Source organism: Centruroides vittatus, unplaced genomic scaffold (genome assembly GCF_030686945.1).
Source record: "Centruroides vittatus isolate TY-2023 unplaced genomic scaffold, ASM3068694v2 contig_1263, whole genome shotgun sequence".
Lineage (NCBI taxonomy): Eukaryota > Metazoa > Arthropoda > Arachnida > Scorpiones > Buthidae > Centruroides > Centruroides vittatus.
Genome location: NW_027120808.1, coordinates 13,719 through 40,332, shown reverse-complemented (window position 1 = coordinate 40,332; position 26,614 = coordinate 13,719). Strand labels below are relative to the sequence as shown.

At 34.8% G+C, this 26,614-nt stretch overlaps 4 protein-coding genes and 1 long non-coding RNA gene across 7 annotated transcripts; 3 read left to right on the top strand and 2 right to left on the bottom strand.

Annotated features, from left to right (window-relative positions):
• The first annotated feature begins 3,690 nt into the window (after positions 1 to 3,690).
• Positions 3,691 to 7,033, top strand: LOC136988724 (NACHT, LRR and PYD domains-containing protein 10-like). Of its 2 annotated transcripts, XR_010882805.1 has the most exons (3): positions 3,691 to 3,755; positions 6,724 to 6,764; positions 6,866 to 7,033. XR_010882805.1 is itself a non-coding variant. In XM_067286683.1 (2 exons), exons 1-2 carry the CDS (start codon positions 3,713 to 3,715, stop codon positions 5,479 to 5,481), a joined length of 807 nt encoding a protein of 268 aa, XP_067142784.1. In that variant the 5' UTR covers positions 3,691 to 3,712; the 3' UTR covers positions 5,482 to 6,555. The 2 variants fall into 2 exon arrangements, 1 of the variants encoding a protein (XP_067142784.1); XM_067286683.1 differs by lacking the exons at positions 6,724 to 6,764; positions 6,866 to 7,033 and adding an exon at positions 4,718 to 6,555.
• Positions 7,034 to 8,162: 1,129 nt separating this feature from the next.
• Positions 8,163 to 9,228, top strand: LOC136988687 (uncharacterized). The gene is made up of 3 exons (XM_067286619.1): positions 8,163 to 8,861; positions 8,947 to 9,025; positions 9,119 to 9,228. The coding sequence occupies exons 1-3, from the start codon at positions 8,451 to 8,453 to the stop codon at positions 9,226 to 9,228; spliced, it is 600 nt and encodes a 199-aa protein (XP_067142720.1). The 5' UTR covers positions 8,163 to 8,450.
• Positions 9,229 to 9,818: 590 nt separating this feature from the next.
• Positions 9,819 to 14,799, bottom strand: LOC136988680 (putative nuclease HARBI1). The gene is made up of 6 exons (XM_067286605.1): positions 14,742 to 14,799; positions 11,011 to 11,358; positions 10,738 to 10,844; positions 10,428 to 10,566; positions 10,145 to 10,283; positions 9,819 to 10,059 (listed from the first exon to the last, which is right to left on the bottom strand). The coding sequence occupies exons 1-6, from the start codon at positions 14,797 to 14,799 to the stop codon at positions 9,819 to 9,821; spliced, it is 1,032 nt and encodes a 343-aa protein (XP_067142706.1).
• Positions 14,800 to 15,164: 365 nt separating this feature from the next.
• Positions 15,165 to 16,964, bottom strand: LOC136988672 (protein FAM200C-like). Its single transcript, XM_067286594.1, has one exon. The coding sequence runs from the start codon at positions 16,962 to 16,964 to the stop codon at positions 15,165 to 15,167; it is 1,800 nt and encodes a 599-aa protein (XP_067142695.1).
• A 4,431-nt stretch (positions 16,965 to 21,395) lies between these two features.
• Positions 21,396 to 24,631, top strand: LOC136988716 (uncharacterized). 2 transcript variants are annotated; one of them, XR_010882804.1, is made up of 3 exons: positions 21,396 to 21,435; positions 24,352 to 24,392; positions 24,494 to 24,631. It is a non-coding gene; the product is annotated as an uncharacterized lncRNA (long non-coding RNA). The 2 variants fall into 2 exon arrangements; XR_010882803.1 differs by lacking the exon at positions 21,396 to 21,435 and adding an exon at positions 23,948 to 24,276.
• The last annotated feature ends 1,983 nt before the right edge of the window (positions 24,632 to 26,614 follow it).

The following is a 26,614-nucleotide window of genomic DNA, read 5'->3' as shown; positions in this document are numbered from 1 at the left end:
AGACCTGTGAAAAAAATCGGAATTTTGTACAATGAACGTATGGGTCTTCCGTTTCAGTATACAAATTCGCGTTACAGTATACAATTGTATAGGAAAGTTGAATATTAACCATTCGAGCAAATATTCCCAAATAATGAAATTCTAACCAATGCATTAAATCACTCGTAATTAAGCTGTAAATTAATATCTTACCAGAAGACATTAATATAATACTGTGTGTTTAATCATTATCAGACTGTCGTGTTTACACGATTAATTTAAATTAATTTAATTTCTGACAATTTACATAATTGACAATAAGACCTTCTAAATAATATGAATTGATTTAAACAAACGAATAAAAGTTAATATTTTAATTGTAAATATCCGAAAAATATTCCAAAGGGGGTTTTAAAGTGACACTACTGTAATGAAGTTACTTTGCAATTAAAAATGTCAAATGCAGTGTGGCCAAAAAATCGCTTATCGAATGGGCTTCAAGAATTCAAGAGCTTTTCTATAAGGCATTATTATTGGTCTATACGTATTTGAAAGTAATGTGAACCAACACACGTATGAAAACAGGCTGGATGCCGCTGCTGGGTTTCCAGGATGATCTTCCTCGGAGTTAATGACAGTGACTTTGGTTCCAGGAGGATGGTGCGACAGTTCACTATGCTTTACTCGTTCAGGAGAGACTTAAATGTAATATTTCCAGGATAGGTCACAGTGGCCCATATTAATGGCTTCTACATTTGCCTGATTTTTTTCTTGAGTGACTATGTGAAGCAACATGTCTTCCAGGCATCGCTTGCCTCCCTCAACGAGTTAAAAAAGAGAGTTAGTACCTTTCTTCACAATATTCCACATGTGACTCTTGCAGCGGTGACACATGAATTTGTCGTGTACAAACATTGTATTCGAGTGCGCGAAAAATACATTTAACGTGAGAATTCAGGAGTATTTTGATGTACAGTACACCATACTCACGCTAGTCACATCTAACTGTCACACTGACTGTATTAAACTCCATTAGTCATTTACAGTATCATTATTCTCTAATTTGCAATATGTCTTCTTCCCCTGTAATTTGCAACAGGTCTTCTTCTTCCCCTTTGCAAGTGACGTATAAAAGCAGTAGTCTTCAAGTAACTTTCTTGTAAGGCAAAAACAAGATTCAATGCAAGGAGTTGATCGTAACTTGCACTTGTTACGATACACTAAAACAATTGAACAAAGTGAAAAATGTGTGTGGTGAAAATCAGCTTGTCATTATTAGTTATTATTAAAAGAAAAACATTTTAATATGAAGAGTAGAGTTAAGTATTTAAACATGTTGTAAGTGCCATTAAAAACCTGCTTCGCATCTCCATGTTTGTAATTATTTTTATTGAAAAGTGTTGTGATTCTGTTGCGACAGATGGCGACACAAATGTATTATCTTGATTGCTAACAGGAAAATGACATTGTGACGAATATTTTAAAATCTTTTTGCATGTAATAGAGTGAGAACCAGGACTGTAAAATAAATAATGAAACAAGGTGCTATCATTTTCAAAAATATAACTGTCTCGGCAGCGATATCTGTCAACACCTGGCAGCATTGTTATACGTTCTCAGTGTGGTAAGAGACTTTTTTCCGCGACCTTCTGATCTGCTGACCCGATTCTGTCATTTTTAATATTAAAACTAACGGCCAGTGCAAGCAGTCGCCGCCAGTCCCTCCATTGATAAAGTTAACATAAAATCTTAATACCTGGCTCATTTCGTGAAGTCTTAGAATTTTCACGTTTAGTTGGATTCTTCAACTTTGTTTTGGAATATCCTTTAATTCTCGAGAAATTACAATAAAAGATAGAAAATTAAAATAAATATGAAATTTTAGAGGGTCATCTATCGACATAAATCGAATTTAAACTTCCCGCCATCATCTGATTGGTTAAAAAAATTAATATTCCTAATTGGCTGGCGTCAGAAAAAAGTAGGTGTGACTTCTGTAAATCACGCTATGGCGGGAGCTCCGATACAACCCCGAAAAGCGACAGCCTACGTCATCAGTCTAACGGTCCTCGTCTGACCTACTATTTGTGAAATCAACATTAGAGTAAAACGTAAACATTGTTTTACGTAATAATACTAAATCAGTAGAGATGTCTAAATAACAGGCTTATAAACACTAAAAACAATAACAGCTGATTGCAGAGACAACGTTTGAAGCTTTTCATCTTTTAAAGCTACGATAAAAAACATTGAATATTAAACAAAAGACAAAATTTTGTTTGAAATACATAAAATTTGTGCCTTCTGTTTCTATATTTTTTTTCAAATCAGCAATAATAAAATAAAAATATTGACAAAATACCATGCCCGTATTCACTTTTCAACCACGGTGTATTTACACCGGTTGCGTTCTGTCACGTGACACACAATACGCTCCAAGCGACAGGCCACTTTCGTTCGGTCACGTAATTTAGTGACGTCACAACCGACCGTAAATTAGAATTATGCCCTCTAGTGACGTAACGCCGTCGCAAACAGCGGACTTCCAGTATTAAAAAACTTTCGTCACGTCTGCTAGTCACATAATTATTTATACAAGATAATCATATTATAATAAGCAACACAAATTCTATATAGTTTATTATTATCCAGTAATTAAATGCAGCTAACGAAACATTTCAATCAATAAAACTGTAATCTTTTTGTTCATACTGCTTACAAGTTCGAGAACAATTTACATAAAGTATAAGGTCTATCCGCAACACCACAACACGATAACACGTGATTAAATTTGTCGTTAATCTGTCCGTTAAATCATATCGGTTTTTCTTTACAGCTACAACTCGTCGTAATGTAAAGAACGTTGCACAACGTAACGGAAGTGACGTACACATTCCCTTTTAAAATCATTTGTCGTTTATCTAAGAATAGAGAGGCGTTTCGTCACGTTGCTCAACATTCTTTACCAGTTAGAATGACATTAACAAAATACTTTGGTGAAGGCACTCGTCTACAGACGTGTTTATCTTATCTCGACACTATTGCTACACGTTACGACAATGGGCTCATTGTCAAGTATTACAGCTTTAAATACAGTTGGATAGGTAATCCGGTGACCTGTTTGTGTTAGGTATCATCGACTGGAGATTGTCCTGGTGAGTATACGGATGAACGAATTCTAGCAATTATCATATAATTATCAGAGGTTTAAGGCTATTTGTTAAATAGTTATAGTAAAATTTTAGGAAATTATATTTCATTCGGCCATCGTACTTTTAAAGAACATTGCACAACTTAATGAAACTGGTGTTCTCATTGGAGTAATAAATTTGAATTCGGATACGGCAAAAATCTATACATTAATGTACGTGAGTTATATATTATCCATTAAATAGTATATTTGTAATTATTATAATTTTAAAACACATAAAAATTCTCCCACGGTATCCGAATGGACGAAACCAGTAAACACTAGTTAGTTTGACATGAGTTCACGCCTAACTCTCACTGAATGAGTTCCACGTGGAGTGTTTGGGCTTTTTTCACCTGTCTAACACTTAAATAGGAACCAATCTCCCGTAGAAATTTCTCCATAAGATGGCCTTTTTAAAATCAATTTCTAAATTATGTAATTAATATAATATATGAAAAAATGTATTATTTTATATATTATTTATATTTCAGATTCATTCGACGTTTAATAGTTGCAAAGAGCGATTGCACAGATATAAAAATGGAAGAAGAGTACCGAACTACGACAGACGATTTTCTTAAAGGTAATTATACACATTTTATTAAAAACGTACTTCAAATTAATAAGATTGAAATTGTAATTGGGAAGTGGAGTTTGATATCCTCATACTCTATGTATTTAACAGCGAAACAATGATGTCGTTGGGCTCAAAAATTTCTATTGTCTACGTTACAAGTACATTTCATAGTTTTGTATGAAATATTTGATAATCAGTATTCGTAACCAAAGTATTAATGACTAACCGAACCCCAATAGACCCAGTCCCAATGCAGTAAACATGCATGTAAGGGCTTGTCAGCCATTGTATGTTTGTTAACATTTCTTATGGTTTGCGCCTTTCTAAAATACTCATATACCATATGAATTCGGCGCCCATCAGTGAGAGAGAGGAGAAAACCACTAAACATTGATGGTGGAAGGTTAGCGCCTGGCCAACGAACTGTCCATATGCAGTTTTCGGGGGTTTTCCTCACCTTTGTAAAACCTAAACAGGTGCCACTTTCCTTTAGATATCATCCCGGGTGGCATCTCCCTTCGGCACATCACCCATGTGTCCCGTTGCCAATTACAAATAAACCGCACCATATGAATTCAAGTTATGTCATTGGTTTCGTTTTATTCGTTTACCGTAACGAGGCTTGTGGCAATCGTGTGGTACGTTAGCAAGTAGAAACTATTAATTTAATCTTCGTTGGCAGATCGACTTTAAATAATAAATGACAATCTACCAATTAACACGGAGACCAGCTTATAGGAGAAATGTTTATTTGAATCCGCTCCCATTTAAGTGTGACAGGTAAAAGATAATTTACAAAATGTCATGTGGGAAATCTATTGGAGCAGGTTCGTTTCAGAACAAACTAGGTTGTTTAGATCTGCAACTAAAAATATACGGCTTCTGTTCTTTAACTCGTAAATATAAAATTTCAGTTCCTAATTTGAGTATAAATTTACCCCTCTAATTAAGCATTTCATCCATTTCAGAGGAATTGAAGATCATTCAAGAACAGCTGATGAATAGATACAAGACCAATTACGCGTGTTTGACACATTTCCTTTATAGTAACGATAACGAATTTCCAATAGAAGACAGTTTTATGGATGTAAAACTTCAAAAAACCAATTTTTTACGACGCAAAACTGGAGAAATTATTCAAATTAAAGATATTTTCCCGAAAGAAACCATCCAACATCGAACCGTTTTGATCACAGGAGATCCAGGATGTGGTAAAACCACTATTTGCAGAAAAATTGCGTACGATTGGGGAAAGAATGAAAAAAGTGGTGATTATTTAAGACAATTCGATGTTGTAGTTTTAATTGAATCACGTGAACTAGTAAAAAGGGATTTGAGTGATGCTGTATACGAATACATGAATAAAGACTTTCACTACAGGAATACTTTAAGAGAAACTACATGGAACTTTCTGGTCATTTTAGACGGATTTGAGGAAGTTTGCTATAAAGAATCTTTAAAAGACTTTATATCAGTCGACTTGTTCTTTATTTCTCCAAAAATGACAGTTGTTGTTACCAGTCATCTACCTATTGCAGATGAAATTAGTATACACTTCGACGACCAATATTGCATCGAAGGACTTTCATTAGAACAGAAGGTAAATTACATCGACTTTATGATTAAAGAAGACAAAGATAAAAAAGATTATCTCATGCAATTTCCTAGAAAACGATGCGTTCGAATTAACAAAATGCCCACTCATGTTGCAAATGTTATGCTGCCTTCCTGATAGTAGTGTTTACGGAGACATAAAGACAAAGACTGATATGTTCATTTCCATTTTTTCATCTTATGATAAAAAGATATAAAAGGGAGAAAGGCCAGAGTCAGAGACTGAAGAAGGGAACATTTTTTGATGGAGAAGATTTAATCATGAAATTAGGCAACTTGTGCTATACAAAGCTATTTCAACAACGCAGTAACGATGATGTTTCAGGTACACAACAAATAACAGAAGAAGATTTCAGGATTACTTTCAGCGATGACGAAGAATACCAATGCATCGTTGGTCTGGATATATTTAAGAAATGTTCGGGGGAAAACAGTGAACAATATTTTGAATTTATTCATAAGTCATTTATGGAATTTGCCGTGGCTGTTTACATTTTTCATTCCATGGACACAGTTACGATTCCATACGTACACGGTATTTTGTTATTTATTTTTGGTTTGTTTAGAGACGATCCTTTTACAGGAAACGTCTTAAATTTTCTCAGAGAAAATTTATTTCATCCCGTAACGTGGAGAAATTTTTACAATGAGATCAGAAACGAAAAAAATAGAGAAATGTTTCGAGAGGAAACGAGAATTGTCTTTTATTACGATTGTTTCGACGAATTATTGAAATTATCCGCTACTTCTGTAGTGAATCCAATATACATGTGCATACCAGATCCTTTTGATATTTACGAGTCATTTAACCTCTATTTACGTTTATACCAAGATTTTCATAATCCTATTAAAATCTACAGAAACACGAAGACAGAATTGATTAAATTAGATGAAAATCTGCGCTGTAACCATCTTAGAATATACGTCATAATACAAAAGACGTTCTGTGAAAATCCTCCGTCCGACCTTGGCGATAGATACAGAAATCTTCACAAATCCGTTCAATTTTTAAGATATTTATTCAAGGGAGACAATTGGGATAAATTCAGACTTTATTTTCACGGCATCGTCCAGGGTTTTAATTCGGAATTTTCTATTATCTGCGAGGAAAATGTTGACACTTTTAGTAAAGTCGATCGAGATTCTACAGAAGCGATGAAAAAGGAACTTAATTCGGTATTCAGAGGAGAAGTTATAAACAACGGAGAGTGAGTCTGGCGGCCCATCCGAAGAACCGGTGAATTGCTTGGAACCATTCAAACTAATCGATTTATCTTCAGATAGGGTTAGTTTAATTGTACATTAAAAACTTTTGAGTTGTTTACTAATACAATATATTTTTACATCTAATATTTTACAGAATGTAACATAACTTGAGAGAGTTGTAGTTTTAAATCGGAGGTAAGTTGAATTTGTAGTTATTAAATTATTGTATATATAAAATATATATTTTATTTTACGCTTCTCTTGTCAATCAGCGGGCATTTTTAATTTCATCCTAGATTTGGCCAGGACCAGAATGAACCCGACGATTTCTGGACAAACTATTTTCCGAAAAGTTCTGAGTCGCTTACTTGGATTAGATCATGAATGCTCCATAATTAAAGGCTCAGTCCTTGGATGTCGCCGCCATGTGGAAGCATTGCTCTGTATTATGAGAATGGCTAGGAATTAATGAAAAGAAAATCTTGATTCAGACTCGGTTTTTGTATCAGTTCGATTTATCATACGAATATATTTCTGTTTTCAAATGTAATATGTAAATGTAAATGTATTGTAAATGTAAATGTAATATATTAGAAAAATAGAAATAATTTTTATGTTTGACATTTACACTATGAAAAATTCATCTGGCATTTGTCGGTGCTTTCTTGGAGCCAATTAAAACGTTTTATTATACCGATTCAAATCGCGAATGATATTAAGTCGATTTAATTATCTTCTTGGTTCACCAGTATACATCATTTAGTATTTCTGATGAAAAACACCAAAAAACAAGAAAATATTGTTCAACCACAGATCAAAAGTTACTAAATATACCATCCCCATTTGAAATATAACATACAAGTTATTATGTTCGAATACACTATGTGAAAACCAGCAGAAATGGATATAATAATATACAATGATTTACTAAATCACTCGATATTTCAATGCATTACTTGTACATGTTTTGTCGCAAACCTCAATGTAAAGCTAAAACGAACCAAAGATAAAATTATTAGGCCACCGAATGGGAAAAATATATTTATTAGACCATCTTGTGTAAAATTTAGTTGAACCATTTCAGCTCTTAATACTGCCTTAATCTGCAGTGTTATTTGTTTTATTTCATGTTGACACACTCTAGGTCTAGGACATATTCCAAATGAAGATTCTAGAATTTCATTTTTCAACTCCTTTAGTACAGGGGATAACTTTTCTGACTTTCTTCAAAATAGCCCACAGGACTCATTTAGGTTAAGCACAAGGCTATTTGCGGGCCATTCCAAACCACGAATATGTTAAGTGTAAGGATGATAAAGACAAGCTGAATAACAGGAAAGCACCAGAGGTATACAAAATACCGATCGAAGATAATAGGTTTCAACGAGACTTGGTGTACATAGGATCAACAGAAAGATCGTTACAAAAAAGGCTAAAAGAACATAAATACGATATAGATAGAGGTAACGACACGACAGCACTGGCAACATAGGCGTCAGATCAGGATATGCATGCGAACCCAGTGAATGCTACCCTTATAAAGAAATCGTTTCAAACTGACTATATAAGGGAATTGGAAAAATTAGAAATATACAAAACCAGGGGCCGTATTCTGGTCACTTATCTCTCGTCTCTTCTTTCACCGACGAATGACGTCAAAGCGAGAGACGAAATTCGTCTCTCATACAAAGTGGCGATTCTGGTCGTTCGTAACGATCTCGTCTTTGTCGTTGACGTCACGATTCTATTCGGTTGATTATACATGTTCGGGTTATCTGCGCGCGCAACGCGGTATAGAATTTTAACCAATGAAATTGTACAATTTTCGAAAGTGCAGAATACGAAAATATAGAGCACGTGGTACGGCACGAGGTAATCAAGATGTCTCGACTTATGTTATCATCGGAACAAATGGAAATGTTGGTAACCGAGTTGCAAAAGCGTCCATATTTAGCTAAAGGAAAATTGGACGGAAATATTTCCAAAAATACTTTACGAGATGGATGGCAAGAAATTAGGGATAAAGTGAACTGTCTAGCTGATGGTCCACTGATCGAAGTGGAACAATTAAAAAAAAGATGGAGTCAGTGGCGTTCCCGAACGAAAAGTAAAGCGGCTGCTTTAAGGAAAGATATACTTAGAACAGGTGGAGGGAAAAGAAGTACTCCACCATTAACAGATCTTGAAGAAAAGGTGTTGTCATTAATTGGGAACGAAGAATTTGGATTGGAAGAAGAAAATTTATACGAGCTTGGAGCTTGCACTACAAGTTCCGTTGAACCTTTACATAATGTAAGTAATACCTTTTTATTTATAAATTCATTTTTTATATATTAAATATAGTCTATATATATATATTTATATTTATATATCGTAGATACAGAATATAGTTCCCGAAGGAAATGATGTGGAACCACATCGTGAAATAGTTGAGAGGGAAGATCTTGAATCTGCAAGTAAGTTATTTATTGTCAAGTAATTATATTTCTTGACTTCAAGTTTATTTAGTTTTAAAATTAAATGTTTTAATCTTCCCGTTCTAATGCCAGATTCTGGATGTCGTCGTCGTCGTCGTCGTCACCGATCTTCAAATGAAGATAATGTAACTTCATTTATAGAGCAATCTGTATCTAATCAAAATTCATTATTAACAAGGTAAACCTTATAATCTTTTTGGAATTTATTTTACTTTGAGGTTGACTTCATTGATTAAAATATTAATATAGTTAGATGAAAATATTAAAACATTTCTCTTTGATTAAATGCTTTGTCTAGTTTCATTAAAAGTATCTAGTCATTTATGTGTATATATATATACATTTTTTTTTTTAATGTAGGCTTTCATCTATAGATGAAAACCTAGCAGAAAATAATGAACTAATAAGACGACAAAATAATATAATGGAAGAGAAAAATGATTCTCAAAGAAATCTTGCAAACTCTGCAAAGGGTATTTATTTTATATAATTGTTTAACATTTTAATACTTTTTAAAAAATTTATTGAGTAAACAATATTTTTATATTTACATGTGTGTCTTTTTTTTTCAGTTTGCGTGATGTGTTCGTACTGCTAGCCAATTTAAACAATTTTGTCTGTCTCTTTTTTTATTTTATAATGTACTTAGAAATGAAATAAATAATAAATAAATATTTCTAAATAATAACTTAGTGTGTTTACTTATTTATTTAGTCTCTAAAGAATAAAGACTGGAAACAAAATTAATTCACTGTTTTCATTCATGTTTATTTTAACAGAATCTCTGTAATATTAACTGTTGCCTGACATTTACAGCATTCTGATTTGCAGAATGTTCTATTTCATTTATGCTATCATCATCATCATCATCATCATTTCCACAGATTTCTTCTGTAGGAATGTTAAATGCTACACAAATATTATGTAAAATAGCACAAGCCATCACTATTTTTGCTGATTTTTCTGGAACATATTGTAATCCTCCAGCTGACTTCAAGTCAAGGCATCTAAATCTAATAATTAAAAATAATAATTTTAATATTTAATTTTGTAAAATTAGTAAATTGTTAGTAAGAAAAATGTGAGAATTTCTCATACCTCTGCTTTAAAACACCAAAACATCTTTCAATGGTGTTTCTGGCTTTTCTGTGAGCTGCATTGTAATTTAATTCTGCAGCTGTTGATGGATTACCTACAGGTGTAAGCAGCCATGTTTCTAAAGGATAAGCACTGTCTCCTGTAAACATAATTTAGAGAATGGTATTTACTTTTTCATACCAAATTAATAAGAAAATAATGTCTTTACATTTTTGTTTTAGTTTGGTATTACATGACACCGAAATACTTCAAAAGACAATATGTTTGTGAAATATATGCTTACCAAGCAACCATAATCCTCTTCCTATTACTCCATCTTCAAAATTTTCCCGCAGAGTGGAATTTCGCCAGATAAAAGCATCATGCGTGCGCCCCGGATACAATGGGTTAATATTCAAAATTCTCAACTGAGAATCACACACCTAAAAGCATAATTTTAGTCTTATAAACAACTATTATTCAATTCTAATATCTTGTATTCAAGTGATATTGATAGTGAAATGAGTGATTTGACATAGAAATTTAAAGATACCACTTTATTAAAGACATTAATTTTATTTATAGTTAGATGGTTAATTTGTATAAATACTTACAACTTGAACATTAATAGAATGAAATCCTTTTCTATTGATAAATGATTCTTCATTATATTTGGAGGCTGGAGGTGCCTTGATTGCAATATGAGTGCAATCAATAGCTCCTGCAATAAGTAAAGAAATAGTAAAAATCATCATATAATTAAATAAGAAACTTTATCATTTTATACACTAATTTTAAAATTATAAATTGTAACAGCTATTTAAAAAACTAAAAGTAATTACATACTATATTGTATTCTAATAAACAAATAAAAACAATTTACTCACCCACAACTCCTGGCATTTGACTGATGATAAAAAATCTAGAAGACACATCCAATTGTTGTTCTCTACTCCTAGGAAAAGAAATTGTGTGTCCCAATCGGCGGATGATACTGTTGACTACAGACGGCATAATTCGGGACACTGTCGACTGAGCAACTTTAAGTTGGCAGTGATCACCGACATTTCTTTGAAATCCACCAGAAGCAAAAAATTGTAAGGTTATCAATAACTGAACTTCTGGTAGAATTACGGTCCGTGACTTTCTCCGGACTAAATCATCCCGCAATTCGTTGCACAGCCACGCGGTAGCTTCTTTCGTTAGACGAAATCTTGAACGAAATTCATCATCATCTAAATCAAAAGCGTTATCTCTATCTCAAAATACTCTTTCTCGAGATAGGGAACGTTTTGTGATGCGATCGTATAGCACGAGTAGCATGGAGTCGTCCATATTGGATATAACGAAATCGAGGCGAAAGACGAAAGACCGGCTGAAAGACAGCTATCCGCTCGTCTCTGATAAAAGAGAGAAGCGAAGAGAGAAAAAGTTGTCCAGAATCGCGTTTAGAGAGACGCGACGATCTCTCGAGACGTAAACAAATGATTAGCCAATCAGCCAAGCAGCGACCGGCTTGGGAAACTGACTATATAAGGGAATTGGAAAAATTAGAAATATACAAAACCAGCATAGCGGGGAACTGTATAAACTATAAAGACAACAATACTATATCATACGCATTGCAATATACGTATCAGAAGAATCCTCAACAATATTGACGTCTTACTCAGAGAATTCCGAAATAAAATATTAATATGCAGAAGGTGGATCTATATAATGGAGTAGGATATAAATAGCCAAATTAATTTGCATCATTTCCTCAACTTTAACAGAAAATAAGAAAAAGGCGAATTTTAAAGAAATTTGCAAAATTTCCCGGGATGAGAAGAATTTCTCGGATTAAAAAACAGTCGGGATCCCACTGGAGAAACTCTAGTAGGGACATCCCCATAGAAAACGGAATACAAGTAATTATCCTGTCACCATTCAACTCTAAACTCTCTCGCTAAGATTCAATCTGTGAATACGTAAATCAGGAACTTTTCTCAGCTCCTAGTGCCCTTGATTGTTCTCGGATGATTTATATTGTTGTATTGTTCGATAGTTTAATTATTAAATGTAGTCTTCTGCAGTATAACGTAGCACGCTTCGATAGTCTTACGTGTAAATAAACCATTATTGTTTTAATGTTAACTAAGTACAGTAGAACATCGATTATCCGACTTAAATTAATTTAATTTCGACAATTTACATAATTGACAATAAGAACTTCTAAACATGTTAAATAATATGAATTGATTTAAACAAACGAATAAAAGTTAATATTTTAATTCAAAATTTATTCAAAAATTTTTATTGTAAATATCTGAAAAATATTCCAAAGAGGTTTTTAAGTGACACTACTGTAATGAAGTTACATTGCAATTAAAAATGTCAAATGCAGTGTGGCCAAAAAATTGCTTACCAAATGGGCTTCAAGAATTCAAGGGCTTTTCTATAAGGCAGTTATTCTCGGAAACATTATTGTTGGTCTATACGTATTTGAAAGTAATGTGAACCAACACACGTATGAAAACAGGCTGGATGCCGCTGCTGGGTTTCCAGGATGATCTTCCTCGGAGTTAATGACAGTGACTTTGGTTCCAGGAGGATGGTGCGACAGTTCACTATGCTTTACTCGTTCAGGAGAGACTTAAATGTAATATTTCCAGGTTAGGTCACAGTGGCCCATATTAATGGCTTCTACATTTGCCTGACTTAATCCTTATGGACTTTTTTCTTGTGTGACTATGTGAAGCAACATGTCTTCCAGGCATCGCTTGCCTCCCTCAACGAGTTGAAGAAGAGAGTTATACCTTTCTTCACAATATTCCACATGTGATTCTTGCAGCGGTGACACATGAATTTGTCGTGTACAAACATTGTATTCGAGTGCGCGAAAAATACATTTAACGTGAGAATTCACGAGTATTGTGATGTACAGTACACCATACTCACGCTAGTCACATCTAACTGTCACACTGACTGTATTAATCTCCATTAGTCATTTACAGTATCATTATTCTCTAATTTGCAATATGTCTTCTCCCCCTGTAATTTGCAACAGGTCTTCTTCTTCCCCTTTGCAAGTGACGTATAAAAGCAGTAGTCTTCAAGTAACTTTCTTGTAAGGCAAAAACAAGATTTAATGCAAGGAGTTGATCGTAACTTGCACTTGTTACGATACACTAAAACAATTGAACAAAGTGAAAAATGTGTGTGGTGAAAATCAGTTTCTCATTATTAGTTATTATTAAAAGAAAAACATTTTAATATGAAGAGTTGAGTTAAATATTTAAACATGTTGTAAGTGCCAATAACGACTAAAATTTTCATTATGTCAGACCCTGCCCGAGATATCACACGTGGTTCTTTATTTCCCAACCACTTCCACCTTTAACCACTAATAATTAACAATATTAATGCTTGTATATATATACAAGTTATCGTGTCAAATTTCGTTTCTTAATCTTTAATTCGTCTTGGGATATTAAACAAAATAAATGCCAACACAAACATACACATACATAACAAGTTAAATATAAATAGCATTGATGCTATTAAATTTTAGTGGATAAAGGTTGAATAAATGGGAGATAGAGTAAGTTGCAGTAATATCTCGGGTGTGGTCAAAGGCAACGAAAATTTTAATCGTTATTGGCATTTACAATATTTTTGAAAACTCGTCTCAATCCCAAAAATGAAGTCTTTTGTCATCTTATAATAATGAATAATATAAAAGTTATTTTTATCACTTCAGTAAATCAATCATAATCTAGACCGGTCCCTAGCAATTCGGTAACTTATTATATAAACTATTCATTTTGACGACGTAATTTACGTAGGAAAGGAGATAGGTCTGTCTTATTATTTGGAAATTTTGTTTGGTTTGATGGGAAATGCAACACGTGGACAATCCGCAAAGAGGATGCTTCTCATAAGAACTTTGTATATAAACTGGCTCCTACGTATGAATTAGGAATATGAAGAAAACCGGCGAAAATCACCGTGTGGCCCGGTCGTTGGCAAAGTACGAACCCCTTTTAACATCTTTTATTATACTTACAATTGTGTTGTTCTTTATTTAACAATCTGTATTTTTTATGTTTTTTTTTTTTAACATAAAGTGTAATATATTAGTAATTGTTAGTGAGAATATTTGAATGATTAGCAAGTAATTGACAATAAACTTTTTAAAGGCATGTGTAAGAGTTTAACGATTTTTATATTGAGTATTAAGAACCTGCTTCGCATCTCCATGCTTGTAATTATTTTTATTGAAAAGTGTTGTGATTCTGTAGCGACAGATGGCGACACAAATGTATTATCTTGATTGCTAACAGGAAAATGACGTTGTGACGAATATTTTTAAACCTTTTTGCATGTAATAGAGTGAAAACCAGGACTGTAAAATAAATAATGAAACAAAGTGCTGTCATTTTCGAAAATATAACTGTCTCGGCAGCGATATCTGTCAACACCTGGCAGCATACACGTTCTCAGTGTGGTAAGAGACTTTTTTCCGCGACCTTCTGATCTGCTGACCCGATTCTGTCATTTTTAATACTAAAACTGACGGCCAGTGCAGGCAGTCGCTGCCAGTCGCTCCATTGATAAAGTTAACATAAAATCTTACAGGTAGGATTATCATCGTCTTCGCTTCTGAATATAACAATCGCCAATATGGCCAGCATTACTTGTCCATGGCCTGTAACGCCGTGGAATTAGTTAGATCAACTGAGATTAAAACCAATCCGGTTCATCTAAAATTCTAACAAACAATAATTATTTCGTATTGAAGTGAAATGTAAATATCCAAACTAAACGTACTTTTTAATGATTTAGATCAGTGGTTCTTAACCTTGCTGGAGGTACCGAACCCCATCAGTTTCATATGAGCATTCACCGAACCCCTTTTAATTGGAAAAATAAAATATAATTTTTCAAATTCAAAACATACGTATATATTTTATTGGTCCACAAAATAAGCAAAACCATTACAGAACAAAACATTACAAACAAAGAACAAAACATTAAGAACAAAGAACAAAATTTAAAATCAGTGTGACTGCTGCTGTTGCCTTTTAGACACCAGTTCGGAAATGCGAGGAACCTTGGAAAGTGCCACTCGCATGTCATTTTCGCAACTAAGTCTGTTCCTTTTCTTCGTTTTAAGGTCCAGCATCCTCGAAAAGGATTGCTCGCAAAGATATGTTGTCACAAACGGTATCAAAATCTCCAGAGCTTTCTTCGCAATAGCAGAGTACGTTACTATTTGGTGGCACCAAAACGATGAGAGCGTTGTTGTTTTGAAGAGTTGCTGTTGAACCTGGCTCTGCTGAATTTCAATGATTTCATCCAGGTATGTATCATTGACATCTGTTTTCTCAACATCAAACGTAAACGGCTGCCTCACCCATGCTGGATATAACTCTCTTGAAGGGAAGTACCCTTCAAGAGACTTTGCAAGCTTGTCTAAGTGCATGGAAATTGCGAGCTTCAGTTCCCCCGATACAGAAATATCTCCGATTCCAGGCACATCATAATTCTTATTTACACATTCGTCTAGCAGGGTAAAGTTTGCAAAGTTACCGTTTTCTATTCGTCGTTTCCACAACGGTAGCTTTTTTTGAAACGCCTTCAGGGCTTCTTCCGCTTCGATGATGTTGACACCACCGCCCTGCATCTGTTGATTCAGATGATTGAGAGCTGCGAAGATATCAGCCATGTACGCAAGCATGAGAATAAATTCAGAATTTTTGAAGCAATATGCATGACCATGTTGGTGCTCTTGCAAAAACAGGGCTAATTCCTCACGTAGGGCAAAAACACGATTCAGAACCTGTCCCCGGGATAACCACCGAACGTTTGAATGGTACAGAAGTACCTCGAATTCAGACCCCATTTCTTTACACAACTCCTTGAAGATGCGGTGCCTCAGAGCACTATTTCGCACATAGTTCACGCATTCCACTACAATTTTTAAGACTTCTGCCAGTTTTGGAGGCATGGTTTTTGTTGCCAACGCATGCCTGTGTAGAATACAATGTGTAACAACGATGTGTGGTGCATCGGCTTTCACTAGCGCACCAAAACCAGACTTTCTTCCCAGCATGGCTGGAGCTCCGTCCGAACAAACTGCAGAAACCATATCCCACGAAAGATTATTTTCTTTGAAGAAGTCATCCACAAGTTTCTTTACATCGGCTGCCTTAGTTGTTGTTGTAAGAGGCTTACATAATAAAAAATCTTCCTTTATAACGTCGTCTTTCACATAGCGCACAAATACTGCAAGCTGACTTAGATTGGAAACGTCTGTAATTTCGTCGAGTTGAAGGCTGAATTTTGCCGGGCTTGAAATCAGATCTGCAACTACTTGGGCCAAGATATCTTTGCTCATGTCGTCTATTCTGTCACTGATGGTGTCATTTGAAAGAGGAATTTGGGATAACTTAACTTCAGCCGCTTTTCCCAGCATGATATTCGCCATCTTCAACACGGCTGGTTTTATGAGTTTTTCACCAATATTGTGTGGTTTGCCCTGCTTTGCGATAAGGTAAGCGACTTCGTACGATGCTGTAAGGATCGGTTTATCGATGGGTACAAAGCCGAGGACAGGCAGACTACCCTTTTCATCAAATCTGGCCCTCTTCACCTTGAATTCAGCGAGTGTTGTATTTTTGTAATTTCCATGCAGATTAAAGAAGTGTTCTCTTAGTTTTGCCGGTGCTAGACTAGAATTGCTCAACTTGGCATTGCAAATCATGCAACAAGGACGCTGACTCCCATCACGTTCCGTTATACATGTGAATCCATATTGTACATATTCGTCCGACCACTTTCTTTTTTTGCTCGACATAGTATGAAGGGATTAAAATATTAAAAAAGAAATCACACGACGTACAATCACGACAGTCACAATTCGAATACTGGGCGCACCAAATTTCCTGCAGCATAGAAAGGCCAAGCGATGTTGCGTGATCACCCGCAGCCAATGATAGCCGAGTGGGGCGTGTCATCACGAACGTATGAGTCGGGTGTGTGCTTGACCGTCTTGCAGGTCGTTTATACGTGTATTCGATTGGGACCTCTTCACTTCATTTCAGTTAGAGAGTAGTAGAAGTTAGAGAGTAAGAGAAGTTAGTTTCCCAATAGAACACACGTTATGTAGCATTAGTTTTCGAAACCAATACGGTTTCTACGTCACGATGACGTCAGGTGGTTGACCCGCCGAACCCCTGAGACTGACTCGCCGAACCCCAGGGGTTCGGTCGAACCCAGGTTAAGAACCACTGATTTAGATGAAGCTTGCATGCTTTATTAAGTACATAACAGTAGGAAAATTAACATTACATGAATGCGAACTTACTCTTTACAGACGAATAGTGTAAGATATCCACTCAGAAGTAAGCGACGTATATATCAAGGGCGATCGCATGACACTGGTGAACGACGTATATACCCGCAAAAAAATTCATATAAAATACCTAAATCATTTCGTGAAGTCTTAGAATTTTCACGTTTAGTTGGATTCTCCAACTTTGTTTTGAAATATCCTTTAATTCTCTAGAAATTACAATAAAAGATAGAAAATTAAAATAAATATGAAATTTTAGAGGGTCATCTATCGACATAAATCGAATTTAAACATCCCGCCATCATCTGATTGGTTAAAAAAATTAATATTCCTAATTGGCTGGCGTCAGAAAAAAAGTAGGTGTGACTTCTGTAAATCACGCTATGGCGGGAGCTCCGATACAACCCCGAAAAGCGACAGCCTACGTCATCAGTCTAACGGTCCTCGTCTGACCTACTATTTGTGAAATCAACATTAGAGTAAAACGTAAACATTGTTTTACGTAATAATATTAAATCAGTAGAGATGTCTAAATAACAGGCTTATAAACACTAAAAACAATAACAGCCGATTGCAGAGACAACGTTCAGAAGCCGACGACGGTTTACAGATCGGATAGACCGCGGTTTAGAAAAATTTTATTACAGAGACGGCGTTTCTCGCCTGCCACATTGTAGACAACGATTAGAAACTACAATTAATTTTAATCAGATGCATTTATTTACAATTCGAGTATCTTCTGTTTCTATAATTTTTTTTTTTAAATCAGCAATAATAAAATAAAAAGATGACAAAATACCATGCCCCTATTCACTTTTCAACCACGGTGTATTTACACAGATTGCGTTCTGTCACGTAATTCATAATACGCTTCTAGCGACAGGCCACTTTCGTTCCGTCACGTAATTCAGTGACGTCACAACCGACCGCAAATTAGAATTATGCCTTCTAGTGACGTAACGCCGTCGCAAACAGCGGACTTCCAGTATTAAAAAACTTTCGCCACGTCAGCTAGTCACATAATTATTTATACAAGATAATCATATTATAATAAGCAACATAAATTCTATATAGTTTATTATTATCCAGTAATTAAATGCAGCTAACGAAACATTTCAATCAATAAAACTGTAATCTTTTCTAATTATTTTAAGATTTTGTTCGTATTGCTCACGAGTTCGAGAACAATTTACATAAATTATAAGGTGTATCCGCAACACTACAACGTGATAACACGTGATTAAATTTGTCATTAATCTGTCCGTTAAATCGTATCGGTTTTTCTTTACAGCTACAACTCGTCGTAATGTAAAGAACGTTGCACAACGTAACGGAAGTGACGTACACATTCCCGTTTTAAATCATCTGTCGTTTATCTAAGAATAGAGTGGCGTTTCGTCACGTTGCTCAACATTCTTTACCGGTACGACGATGTTTAGAATAACATTAAGAATATACTTTGGTGAAGACACACGTCTACAGACGTGATTATCTTATCTCGACACTATTGCTACACGTTACGACAATGGGCTCATTGCCAAGTATTACAGCTTTAAATACAGTTGGATAAGTAATCCGGTGACCCGTTTGTGTTAGGTATCATCGACTGGAGATTGTCCTGGTGAGTATACGAATGAACGAATTCTAGCAATTATCATATAATTGTCGGAACATAGTGACGACTAATACTTCACTTCGTGCATTCCTTTTCCGCAGAATAACTCTGGAATGAGTTGTCCGATCTTGATGAAATTTTCTACGACGACTCATCATCACTCAAGGATGAACTGATTAAACTATCAACTTTCAAAAATGATCCGTTTTTGTAGAACTGGAGATAGGGGTTTTTCTTCAGTATGGATCATTTTTGAGAGTTGAAATTTTAATCAGTTTGTCTTTCAGTGATGATGAGTCGTCGTGGAAAATTTCATCAAGATCGGACAACTCATTCTAGAGTTATTATGTTGACAAGGAATGCATGAAGTCAAGTGTTAGTCGCTTCCTGCACGCACGTGTAGAAGCGCCATCTGGGGGTCGGAAAATATGACAAGCATTAAAACGGTGATTTTGAAAGGTGAATGTTGTCGCTAACTGGACACACAACAAATATAAAGAATCTTTATAGAATAATAAGTTTAAACAAGTCTTTCTTTTTAAAACGTGGAGCAGCAGCGATCAATATTGATGGCTTTACGATCCATTCTCTCCTTCGTCTTCCTATCGTTAGTACGAAATTTCGATCTCTAAATGGAGAAGCTGCGCAGAGATTCCAAATTGAGATGAAGTCGCTCAAATTCATCATCGTCGATGAAATGTCAATGATTGGTGCAAGAATGCTGTACATGATCGAGAGAAGATTGAGGGACAGAAACCCCGAGAAAGATGAGCGGTTTGGTGGATTCTTTATTTATTTGTTTGGTGATTTTCGTCAGCTTCCTCCTGTTAAAGATACTCCTCTCTACTCGAGTGTTTTTTACAATGTAATGTCCAACAAGGTAGGGACCTTGTTGGGACATTACATTACATTTGCATTTGATTCTTTTGAGAAGTTCATTGAACTTAGTAATTCTCATAGACAAAATAGCGCAGATAGTTCCTTCACAGATGTCTTACAACATCTAGCTTCGGGTGATTTCTCTGATACAGATCTGAACATTCTGACGACAAGAAATCGAGCCTATTTATCCAGAGATGAACTTGATCAGTTCCAAATGGCATTAGAGCCATTTGATCCAACAAATCCGATCCAATTCAACAAATAAGATCCAACAAATGAGCAAGTTAAACAAAGCAACGAAAACTACTTGCAGTCAACTGGATGCCCTCTTGGTTATATAGCATCTTCATCTTGATATAGCATCTTGATCATATAACACTTCAGATATTGCCCCGCCTTCGTCCAAAGATGACTCAGCTCTTGGTCTCTCCAAGTATTTAAATTTCTCAGTTAATGCCAGAATCATGCTGAGAGTCAACTTATGGGTGCAAGGAGGTCTCGTCAATGGTTCACTAGGAACTATACGCTACATTATATATGCTCCTAATGCTCGCCTTCCAGCTCTTCCTCTGTTTATTTTAGCGGAATTCATCTATGGAGACGTTTCAGGGACCTTTCATCTATGGTAATCTGTTTCCAATAATCCCCATAACACGCTCTTCGAATGATAGCAGTATATTGCGATCTCGTAGACAGTTTTCCCTTCCCTTAGCATACTCGATGAGTATATATAAATCACAGGGATTAACTCTTCCAAAAATCAAAATAGATATAGGAAAAAAGAGATATTATCGGTCATACCTATGTTACATTGAGTCGAGTGAGAAAAATAACTGACATAGTATTTTTAGAGTTAATATAAAGATCGCAACGAGTCAATCTGTAAGTCCAAGGCCTATAGTGATAGTCAGAATTTCATGAAATATTGACATAGCAATTAATTAATGGCTTATTCTGACCTTATATTTGTACCTTTAAATGATCCAATAGAAATCAAATATATTGTTGAGAACGAATGATTCTTTGTTTCTTTTTTCCCTCATAATCTAAAAAATAAAGGTGCGAGCAGCTTCGTTCCGACTACACGCTGATACAGCGTTACTTAACTAGTTATTGTAATTTTATAACACATAAAAATTCTCCCACGGTATCCGAATGGACGAAACCAGTAAACACTAGTTAGTTTGAAATGAGTTCACGCCTAACTTTCACTGAATGAGTTCCACGTGGAGTGTTTGGGCTTTTTTCACCTGTCTAACACTTAAATAGGGGCCAATCTCCCGTAGGAATTTCTCCATCAGGTGGCCTTTTTAAAATTAATTTCTAAATTATGTTAATATAATATACGAAGAAATTTATTATTTTATATATTATTTATATTTCAGATTCGTCGATGTTTAGTAGTTGCAAAAAGCGATTGCACAGATATAAAAATGGAAGAAGAGTACCGAACTACGACAGACGATTTTCTTAAAGGTAATTATCAATTTCACATTTTATTTAAAACGTACTTCAAATTAATAAGATTGAAATTGAAATTGGGAGTGGAGTTTGATATCCTCATATTCAATGTATTTAACAGCGAAACAGTGGTGTCGTTGGGCTGAAAAAATTTCTATTGTCTACGTTACAAGTACATTTCATAGTTTTGTATGAAATATTTGATAATCAGTATTCGTAACCAAAGTATTAATGACTAACCGAACTCCAATAGACCCAGTCCCAATGCAGTAAACGTCCATGTAAGGGCTTGTCAGCCATTGTATGTTTGTTAACATTTCTTATGGTTTGCGCCTTTCTGAAATACTAATATTCCATATGAATTCGGCGCCCATCAGTGAGAGAGAAGAGAAAACCACTAAGCATTGATGGTGGAAGGTTGGCGCCTGGCCAACGAACTGTCCATATGCAGTTTTCGGGGGTTTTCCTCACCTTTGTAACACCTAAATAGGTGCCACTTTCCTTTAGATATCATCCCGGGTGGCATCTCCCTTCGGCACATCACCCATGTGTCCCGTTGCCAATTACAAATAAACCGCACCATATGAATTCAAGTTATGTCATTGGTTTCGTTTTATTCGTTTACCGTAACGTGGCTTGTGGCAATCGTGTGGTACGTTAGCAAGTAGAAACTATTAATTTAATCTTCGTTGGCAGATTGACTTTAAATAATAAATGACAATTTACCAATTAACACGGAGACCAGCTTATAGAAGAAATGTTTATTTGAATCCGCTCCCATGCAGGTTCGTTTCAGAACAAACTAGGTTGTTTAGATCTGCCACTAAAAATATACGGCTTATGTTCTTTAACTCGTAAATATAAAATTTCAGTTCCTAATTTGAGTATAAATTTACCCCTCTAATTAAGCATTTCATTCATTTCAGAGGAATTAAAGATCATCCAAGAACAGCTAATGAATAGATACAAGACCAATTACGCGTGTTTGACACATTTCCTTTGTAGTAAAGATAACGAATTTCCAATAGAAGACAGTTTTATGGATGTAAAACTTCAAAACACCGATTTTTTACGACGCAAAACTGGAGAAATTATTCAAATTGAAGATATTTTCCCGAAAGAAACCAACCAACATCGAACCGTTTTGATCACAGGAGATCCAGGATGTGGTAAAACCACTATTTGCAGAAAAATTGCGTACGATTGGGGAAAGAATGAAGAAAGTGGTGATTATTTAAGACAATTCGATGTTGTAGTTTTAATTGAATCACGTGAACTAGTAAAAAGGGATTTGAGTGATGCTGTATACGAATACATGAATAAAGACTTTCACTACAGGAATACTTTAAGAGAAACTACATGGAACTTTCTGGTCATTTTAGACGGATTTGAGGAAGTTTGCTATAAAGAATCTTTAAAAGACTTTATATCAGTCGACTTGTTCTTTATTTCTCCAAAAATGACAGTTGTTGTTACCAGTCATCTACCTATTGCAGATGAAATTAGTATACACTTCGACGACCAATATTGCATCGAAGGACTTTCATTAGAACAGAAGGTAAATTACATCGACTTTATGATTAAAGAAGACAAAGATAAAAAAGATTATCTCATCAATTTCCTAAAAAACGATGCTTTTGAATTAGCGAAATGCCCACTCATGTTGCAAATGTTTTGCTTCCTTCCTGATACTAGTGTTTACCGAGACATAAAGACAAAGACTGATATGTTTATTTCCTACTTTTCATCTTATTATACAAAGATATAAAAGGGAGAAAGGCCAGAGTCAAAGTCTAAAAAGGAGAACATTTTTTGATGGAGAAGATTTAATCATGAAATTAGGCAACTTGTGCTATACAAAGCTATTTCAACAACGCAGTAACGATGATGTTTCAGGTACACGACAAATAACAGAAGAAGATTTCAGGATTACTTTCAGCGATGACGAAGAATACCAATGCATCGTTGGTCTGGATATATTTAAGAAATGTTCGGGGGAAAACAGTGAACAATATTTTGAATTTATTCATAAGTCATTTATGGAATTTGCCGTGGCTGTTTACATTTTTCATTCCATGGACACAGTTACGATTCCATACGTACACGGTATTTTGTTATTTATTTTTGGTTTGTTTAGAGACGATCCTTTTACAGGAAACGTCTTAAATTTTCTCAGAGAAAATTTATTTCATCCCGTAACGTGGAGAAATTTTTACAATGAGATCAGAAACGAAAAAAATAGAGAAATATTTCGAGAGGAAACGAGAATAGTCTTTTATTACGATTGTTTCGACGAATTATTGAAATTATCCGCTACTTCTGTAGTGAATCCAATATACATTTGCATACCTGATCCTTTTGATATTTACGAGTCATTTAACCTCTATTTACGTTTATCCGAAGATTTTCATAATCCTATTAAAATCTACAGAAACACGAAGACAGAATTGATTAAATTAGATGAAAATCTGCGCTGTAACCATCTTACGAATATACGTCATAATACAAAAGACGTTCTGTGAAAATCCTCGGTCCGACCTTGGCGATAGATACAGAAATCTTCACAAATCCGTTCAATTTTTAAGATATTTATTCAAGGGAGACAATTGGGATAAATTCAAACTTTATTTTCACGGCATTGTCCACAGTTTTAATTCGGAATTTTCTATTATCTGCGAGGAAAATGTTGACACTTTTAGTAAAGTCGATCGAGATTCTACAGGAGCGATGAAAAAGGAACTTAATTCGGTATTCAGAGGAGAAGTTATAAACAAGGGGAGTGAGTCTGGCGGCCCATCCGAAGAACCGGTGAATTGCTTGGAACCATTCAAACTAATCGATTTATCTTCAGATAGGGTTAGTTTAATTGTACATTAAAAACTTTTGAGTTGTTTACTAATACAATATATTTTTACATCTAATATTTTACAGAATGTAACATAACTTGAGAGAGTTGTAGTTTTAAATCGGAGGTAAGTTGAATTTGTAGTTATTAAATTATTGTATATATAAAATATATATTTTATTTTACGCTTCTCTTGTCAATCAGCGGGCATTTTTAATTTCATCCTAGATTTGGCCAGGACCAGAATGAACCCGACGATTTCTGGACAAACTATTTTCCGAAAAGTTCTGAGTCGCTTACTTGGATTAGATCATGAATGCTCCATAATTAAAGGCTCAGTCCTTGGATGTCGCCGCCATGTGGAAGCATTGCTCTGTATTATGAGAATGGCTAGGAATTAATGAAAAGAAAATCTTGATTCAGACTCGGTTTTTGTATCAGTTCGATTTATCATACGAATATATTTCTGTTTTCAAATGTAATATGTAAATGTAAATGTAATATATTAGAAAAATAGAAATAATTTTTATGTTTGACATTTACACTATGAAAAATTCATCTGGCATTTGTCGGTGCTTTCTTGGAGCCAATTAAAACGTTTTATTATACCGATTCAAATCGCGAATGATATTAAGTCGATTTAATTATCTTCTTGGTTCACCAGTATACATCATTTAGTATTTCTGATGAAAAACACCAAAAAACAAGAAAATATTGTTCAACCACAGATCAAAAGTTACTAAATATACCATCCCCATTTGAAATATAACATACAAGTTATTATGTTCGAATACACTATGTGAAAACCAGCAGAAATGGATATAATAATATACAATGATTTACTAAATCACTCGATATTTCAATGCATTACTTGTACATGTTTTGTCGCAAACCTCAATGTAAAGCTAAAACGAACCAAAGATAAAATTATTAGGCCACCGAATGGGAAAAATATATTTATTAGACCATCTTGTGTAAAATTTAGTTGAACCATTTCAGCTCTTAATACTGCCTTAATCTGCAGTGTTATTTGTTTTATTTCATGTTGACACACTCTAGGTCTAGGACATATTCCAAATGAAGATTCTAGAATTTCATTTTTCAACTCTTTAGTACAGGGGATAACTTTTCTGACATTCTTCAAAATAGTCCACGAAACTGCCATTTAGGTTAAGTTCAAGGCTATTTGCGGGTCATTCCAAACCACAAATATGTTAAGTGTAAGGATGAGTTTTATAAAAGAAACAACTAATAACGTGTAAAATCTTAATTAAATTTGACCGATTTCCACTTACATGATACACGACAACACTAAAGGTCCAGGTGGTAGGAAGTTAAAGTCCCAAATTTAACTGTCTTCTTCTCTCCAGCGCGGAGAATTTCGAAAAATCCCTTTTTACTATGCATTCGCATGACGTACCCTAACTGTGCACCAAACTTCGACTTTAAACTTCTAACCGTTTGGGCTCTGCGATTATTATTATTATTGTTATCAATTCATCTCTATCATAAGATTTAGTATGGAGAGAGTGTAAAAAAGTTAAAATATTAAATTCAACGATAAAGGTTACAAGATTTCTCAACTTTTTAACTTTCGGTCAGCTACAATTGAAAACCTCTCCCTGGGAAAGTTCCTGAGCAAGAAAATAACGCATAATTGTCCAATACAACAAAAATTCATCACATATATAAGTAGCGGAAGAGAAGGGGATCAAATTAACATACACAAGGACTCAGTCTATATATGAGCTACTAAGGAATGATAAAGACAAGCTGAATAACAGGAGAGCACCAGAGGTATACAAAATATACAAAATACCGATCGAAGATAATAGGTTGAATGGTGCCAGGTAATTATCCTGGCACCATTTAACTCTAAACTCTCTCGCCAAGATTCAATCTGTTAATACGTAAATCAGGAATTTTTCTCGGCTCTTAGTGCCCTTGATTGTTCTCGGATGATTTATATTGTTGTATTCTTCGATAGTTTAATTGTATAATGTAGTCTTCCGCAGTATAACGTAGCACGCTTCGATAGTCTTACGTGTAAATAAACCATTGTTGTTTCAATGTTAACTAAGTATTAGAGTGAATTTCTTCCGGGTTGCTGTCTATCACCTTCTGTTCTCTTACCCCGATAACATTAAAAAAAAAAAAGGTTTCCCGTTAGCCGAAAGTCACAAGAAGTGTTGAGATCCTGACCCGGGGGACCAAATATTTTCTGTAGAAGTATACATAACAGCCGGAAAATATAAATGGAGAAATATTACAAAGGAAATTTGTTAAATTTATCGACACATTTCCACTTCCGCTTGGGGTGTCCACTCATGCGGAGTCCACTGTATTTAC